The 7351-nt window shown below is 34.4% G+C and overlaps 1 protein-coding gene across 1 annotated transcript in view; it reads right to left on the bottom strand.

The window, feature by feature from the left end:
* Positions 1–7351, bottom strand: part of PTPN12 (protein tyrosine phosphatase non-receptor type 12) — a 49000-nt gene that overhangs the window by 21274 nt on the left and 20375 nt on the right. Inside the window, exons 7-9 of the mRNA XM_023725036.1 lie at positions 3879–3945; positions 1478–1555; positions 1287–1385 (exon numbers count right to left, since the gene is read on the bottom strand). Of these exons, the coding sequence (XP_023580804.1) occupies positions 1287–1385; positions 1478–1555; positions 3879–3945 (244 nt within the window). The remainder of the gene's footprint in view (positions 1–1286; positions 1386–1477; positions 1556–3878; positions 3946–7351) is intronic.

Raw genomic sequence — 7351 nt, 5'->3', positions numbered from 1 at the left:
AGCTTTTTGAAACATTAAACAAGTTTCATTTCAGGTAAAATTGTACAAAATAATATAATAAACATTTTGTTCTATATTATAAAACATTAAGCTAGATTCAACACAAGTCATAATAGGATTTAATTAAAGGGGAAAAAAAGGTAGCAATGTATGAGGCCTATTTGTGCTATGTTTCAAAAACTTGAAATTGTATGCGAAAATCAATATGGAATAGGAATTGAAGGTGGCAATGTCTGATCTGATTCCAAGGTTGTAGAAGTTGTGCAGTGCCCATCAGGCTTTACACATCCCATTAGTAAGAAATTGTAGTTTCTTAACAATGAAATAAAGATTTTTTTTCTTTCAAAAAAACAAACTTGAAATTTTCACTTGGCTAAAAAAGAATATACACAGTCCCTATAATTTCACTGACCTATAAGAGATTTCTTAATACCCTAAGATCAGAATTTGGTAACAAATCTCTCATTTGCAAAAGCAAGAAATTTCAAACAAATATTCTGGGAAATTGACAAAACTGTCTAAACGGAAAACAAAGGTTATAAATTTTACAACTCATTTCCTCATTTTACTTCAGTTATTGTAAGTAAATTGGTTTATCGTGTGATTGCTATCTTAGGCTCAATGATAAAGATATAAAGAACTTCCACCAGCACCTTCGGGGACAAGGTGATTATACAGAAAGAATAAATAAGATAACTGGTTAGAAAAGAGAGGCAGAAATAAATAAGGCCATCAGGAGAATACAGTATTTTTGTCAGGTCAAAAATTTGAATATCCAATAAGATCTTTTAGCCAGAAAGCTAAAGTGACATTGAATTACAACATGACAAAAAGGAACTTAATTTTGGCCCTATAATCCTGCTTAAAGAGCATGTACACAAACAACTATAAAACTTTAGATCCTCATGACCAAGAACAAAATAAAAATCATATAGAATCAACTTAGGCAGGAGTGGAAGGGAAAAGGAGAGAGAATAATGCAGTTATTTTTTAAAAAATAATTTATAATACTTGAAAGAATAATAGATTATATGATTTCTGATACAAGATCTACTTAATATATTTTTTTAGAATATTATTTATTGGAGTCATTTTAGAATATTATTGGAGTCATTAAATATCCATCATAATAGAGAGAGGTACAAACAGGAAGCAGAAAAGGAGTTAACAAAAGCCAGTTTAAGTAAAAATAATAACGTGAAGGATATTCTCATCTTAGATAAAACAAAAGATGACAATTAAAAGCCAACTATTATGGTAAAAATTAATAGACCAAGTACACCTACCACTCCATCTGCAATTTTCTGGGCTCCATGAATTTCATATAGTTGTAGCTGTTTTTCAAACAGTTGGGCTATAGCTCTATGAACAAGCTCATATTGCTCCTATTAGGGAGATGAAATGATAAACAAAAGACATTAAAAAAACAAGACAACATTTATAAAAATATATTTTATATAAACTGAAACAACTATACCTTTGTTTGTACTGCAGAATGCCTTTGTGTTCTCATTTCTTGTATTAAATTAAATACATTAAACTCCTCTGGTATTTTCTAAAGGAAATAATTTAATACATAAAATTTGGTCAAGTGTTCGGATAATAGTAAAATAATCTTCAGCTTTTCATATAGACCTTACATACATGCTAGATAACTACAAACATTTATTGAGCACCTACATACTATGTTTCAGAGACACTATGCTTGACACTATCATGCAAAGCTAATATTGACCCTAAGCAGTCAAGCTGAGGAGCCAAATACGTGAACAAAATACATCTAGTCAAGGAATGAGATCAGTACAGTGGGAATTAAAAAAATATGACTCTAATGGGTGTGTGGAGTGACAATTAGTTGGCTATTACAAGAAGGTCATTCCATGAAAACTGAAGGGAATATACACAGGCATGGCAGATGAAACTGACGACCTGTTTGGGGAATTGAGAAGTCTGATGTGGATGAAGTCTAAGATTGAAAGGAGCAGAGGATACTCAAAGGAGGGAAGAAGATACAGTTACTTGGGAATCAGACTATAAATGTATGTGTCTCCTGGACTGGCTGCATAAGGATCAGCTAAGAGAGTTGGGTAAAAATACAGATTGCTCAGCTCCATCCCTGGAGACTAATTGGGAAATATGCTAAACAATTCTTTTGTACATTTGGGATTGGAACTACTGCAACAGGCAACTCTTGACATGGGCAGATTTGTTATTTAGGCAACTTTTGCAACAGGAGATGGCAATCTGAAAGGGGAAGAAACTGGTAGAGGTTTACTGCAGGAATCTAAAGAAAGGACAGGAACAGATTTGAGGGACATTTCTGAGGCAGAACTATTAGAACTTGGTGTTCAACAAGAAATAAATTTTAGAGTGACCAAGAAGATAGAAAAGTCAAGAATGATTCCCAGGTGTACTGCTCAGAAGACTTTATAGATATCAAAAGATTTTTATATTAAGTCTTAACCTAAGGCCGAAGATTATACTTACATTATGCCAAACTCAAACAAAATCGGGCTATGTTTAAAATACACAATTTTTTAAATGACCAGATGTTTATATTTCATTTGTTGGCATTCATCAAAAACCCACTTTTCATCCATTTTTATAATCTTCGACTTTCATATTAAAATGTGATAGAATCCTAGTTAAATTTTATTCACTTAAAATTTTTCATTTGAGTATTAGGAGATGATTACAGCTTTTAAAGAACACAAACTTAAAATTAGCCCCAGAAGGTTTTTTAAGAAACTGCTGAAGTTTAAACATTCCCTAACAAAGAATGAAAAAAGGAAAGAAGGTAGGGGAAAAAAGAGAAAGGAGGGAGGGAGGAAAGGAGGTACAGGAAAAAGAAGAAACTACACATTTATTAATCCTATTTTGTACAAGACACAGATTAACATATTCACAGAAACTATAAACTGCCTCATAGAGACCCTATAGGACAGAGGAGAACTGCCCCATAGGGTTTCCAAGGAGCAGCTGGTGGATTCGAACTGCCGACCTTTTTGCTAGCAGCTGAGCGCTCTTAACCACTGCACCTCCAGGGCTCCGACACTATAAAACTATGAAGGATTAAAAGCTCCACCCTAATGCATAGAAAATCAACCGATTTTGAAACCAGCAAATGAACCACATCATCTCCGTGAGATGACTTAGGTTTTTCAAATGTATAATGAGAGCTGTGTCTTATTTATCTTTGTATCCTCCATAGTTTCAAATGCAGTATCTTGGAAATAATAGTGGTAGTAACAACAATAACAGCAAAGGTAATAATAACTAACCTTGAAGACTTCCTACATGCCACACATAGTTCTAAAGAAACTTTACATAGGGTAACTTACTTAATTCTTATGACTATCCAGGAGTTATTACTATTATGAGCCCATTTTCAGATGAAGAAATTGAGACCTAATGAGATTAAGCAACTTGACCAAGGTCGCACAGTTATTAAATGACAGAGCCAGAATTTTAATCTGGACAGTTAGGACCCAGAATGCCACTCTTAATCACTACACTAAAACGCCTCCAGTAGGCATAAATATTTGCTGAATTGAATATAGTTGTATCTAGAACAAATATGAAAGGCAGTGAGAATTCTGTATTTGGAAAAATCCACACAAGGCCTGCACCCCTAATACAGGTATTCACTTACCTAGAAAAAATATGTGACACCCTTACCCTGCTGCCCAATGAATTATCTCAAGGTAATATGCACCATTTATACTTTCTCACTACCTTAATTTCTTACATAGCAAAGCTACTTCTAAAAAATTAACATGTATAACAAAACATATGCTGTAATGTGCTGCAATTAATCATTAAGTTTGAAAATCATAATAAATCAACTAGATATAAAGCTACATAAAAATTATTCTTACCCCAGCTTTTAGTAAATTCCATGTATAATCTATGGCACAAATGGCACCTGTTCTTCCACAACCTGCACTATGGATATAAAGTTTGAAAAAACAATTTGATTTCTGTGAATAAAAAGAGCTATAAAATAGATGGACATGTTAATATTCAGAAGCAAAAAATTATTTAAGAAATTCGACAAAATTCTACTTCTTTAGTAAACAAACTACAACTTAAAGTGTGTGCACAGTAAATGCCCTTAATATCAGTATTTACATCTTCTTTATACTTATTTTAAGAAACTTCCAAGAGTGAGTGGCTCACAGACTACCCAGAAACACTGATTAATATTTGGCAAGTTCAGGACACCTAGGATCCTTCACTTTGGAAGTCTAATTCTTCTACTCAGAAAATCGTGTCTAAATAACAATACCTTACAGAGAAAATTTATTCTATGTTCAAGATAGCTCTGGAGCTTTAGAGTGGAGGAGGAAACAATACGTTATTTCAATCTGAAAAAGGTTGTAGGAAAGATGGAGAATGCTGGTAGGCCTAGAAACTGGTTTGAACACGAGCAGTGATTTCAACAGAAGAACAAAAACAAATGATGCACTCTCATCTCCCAACGAACTAATAGAAGCTGGAGGATATAAAGTAAAATACCACACGTTTTTTATTAAAAAGCTTGACAAAAATACTTTAAAGAAACTGGTTATCAATTGGAGGGAGACATATGCACTTTAGGATTTAGAGTCAAACAGGCAAGCAAAAAGATAACACAAAATACTGGGGAGGATATGGAGAAATAGGCACTCCCATATACTGCATCCATAGGATTAACTCGCATCAACTTTCTGGGTAACAAAATTTAAAATATGTATTAAAAGCATAGGAAAGTTCATGTGAGAAATTAAAGACAACATTAGCAATATCACCAGAATAGCCTTGAGGCAGAAAAAACCTGAGCAGCATATTAATGCATTATCTTGAAACTTTTAGAAGTATCAGTAGTTTGTTAAATATATCATCTCAAAATTCCTAATAAATTGAGGTATATGCAACTTATACAGAACTATTTTTTAAACGTTCTTAATTATAAATATCAATAAAATACATTTTTAACTGTTGATATATTCGTCAACTCCGTATATCAAAACATTTCTAGAATTTTAGAGGTAGTAGGGCAAAATAATATATAGTTAAAATTTGATAGTTAAAAATGTGTGATATTGCAAAGACACAGACAACTAGTCCAATGAAACACAATGGAAAGTTCAGAAACAGATCTGAATATATGTATTTATTAATTATGATGGGTTCTCCAATCAAAAGGGAAAGAATAAACCATGCAGTAAATGGTACTGGAAAAACTAGCTTACAATGAAGAGCAAAAACTAGATTCTTACTTCATACCTTAGCCATAATAAAATTCCAGGTGGATTAAAAATTATAATGGAAAAAAAAAAAAAAAGCCTTTAAAAGTACTAAAAAGTATAGGCAAACATTTATGCAATATTGTCTTAGGGAAGGACTTTCTAAGCATATCTCAATGGACAGAAATCTTAAATGAAGAGATTCACAAATTTGACTACATAAACAATGTAAAAATTATGTATGGCAAAACATAAGCACAATAACCACAGAAAATATTTGTAACATATGACTAAAAGTTAATATCCTCACTATATAAAGAACTCTTATAAGAGATGAATGTCTGCTATAAAACAGTTGGCAAAGTATACAAACACATAATTCACAAAATATAAATAACCAAGCCAAAATAAAAAAACAAGCAAGCAAAAACATAACACAAAACATTGCAGAGGGCATGGGAAAATAGGCACTCCCATATACTGCTGGTGGTAGAATTAACTGGAATCACTTTTTTGAAATATGTATTAAAAGTATGAGAAAGTTCATGTTCTTTGAACTAGAAATTGTACTTCTAGATACCTATCTGAATAAAATAATTAATTACAGATGTGCTCAAAGATCTCACCATAAGATTGGCCACTGTTTAAACTTTTGTTTAAAATAGTTGAAAAAAATGACAGGTTAGAGAGGGGTAATAAATTAAATGCTAAAGAATGGAGGTTAAATAAAAAGTATGGTGCAGTCAATGTTCTGTAGAAGAATATGACGTGGAAAGATACACATGGTATACTAAACAGAGAAACATTCTTTAAAAAAAAACTATATATAAACTTAAAGGATAAACAATTTGTTTTTTTTTGTAAATTATACTTTAGATGAAGGTTTACAGAATAGTTTCTCATTAAACAGTAAACATACTGTTTTACGACACTGGTTAACAACCCCACAACATGTCAACACTCTCCCTTCTCAACCTTGGGTTTCCTATTACCAGCTTTCCTGTCACCTCCTGCCTTCTAGTCCTTGTCCCTGGGCTGCTGCACCCCTTTAGTCTCATTTTGTTTTACGGGCCTGTCTAATCATTGGCTGAAGGGTGAACCTCGGGAGTGACTTCATTACTGAGCTAAAAGGGTATCCTGGGGCCATACTCTTGGGGTCCTCCAGTCTCTGTCAGGCCAGTAAGTCTGGTCTTTTTTTTGTGAGTTAGAATTTTGTTCTACATTTTCTCCGGCTCTGTCTGGGACCCTCTGTTGTGATCCCTATCACAGCAGTCAGTGGTGGTAGCCGGGCACCATCTACTTGTACTGGACTCAGTCTGGTGGAGGCTGTGGTAGTTGTGGTCCATTAGTCCTTTGGACTAATCTTTCCCTTGTATACTGTCTTCTTTCTTTCTTTTTTTAACTGTTGTAGTTTAAGTGAAAGTTTACATTTCAAGTTAGTCTCTCATATAAAAATTTATACATACATTGTTATGTGACCTTAATTGCTCTCCCTATACTGTGACAGCACACTCCTCCTTTCCACCCGATTTCCCATGTCCATTCAACCAGCTCCTAACCCTCTCTGCCTTCCCGTCTCACCTCCAGACAGAAGCTGCCCATTTATTCTCATGTATCCACTTGAGCTAAGAAGCACACTCTTCATAAGAATCATTTTATGTCCCACAGTCCAGTCCAATCATTGTCTGAAGAGTTGGCCTCGGGAATTGTTTTAGTTCTCGGTTGACAGAGTCCGGGGGCCATGCTTTCTGGGGTTCCTCCAGTCTCAGTCAGACCATTAAGTCTGGTCTTTTTATTAGAATTTGAGTTCTGCACCCTACCTTTCTCCTGCTCCATCTGGGACTCTCTGTTGTGTTCCCTGTCAGGGCGGTCATTGGTGGTAGCCAGGCACCATCAGTTCTTCTGGTCTTAGGTTGATGAAGTCTCTGGTTTACGTGGCCCTTTCCGTCTCTTGAGCTAATACTTTCCCTGTGTCTTTGGTGTTCTTCATTCTCCTTTACTCCAGGTGGTTGGGGCCAGTTGATGCATCTGTATCTTGTTTTCTTCATTCTCCCTTGCTCCCGAAGGGGTGAGACCAGTGGAGTATCTTAGATGGCTATTCACAGGCTTTTAAGACCCCAAAC

Source organism: Trichechus manatus, unplaced genomic scaffold, assembly GCF_000243295.1.
Source record: "Trichechus manatus latirostris isolate Lorelei unplaced genomic scaffold, TriManLat1.0 scaffold00280, whole genome shotgun sequence".
In the NCBI taxonomy this organism is placed as follows: domain Eukaryota; kingdom Metazoa; phylum Chordata; class Mammalia; order Sirenia; family Trichechidae; genus Trichechus; species Trichechus manatus.
This window is presented reverse-complemented; position numbering and strand designations above follow the sequence as displayed.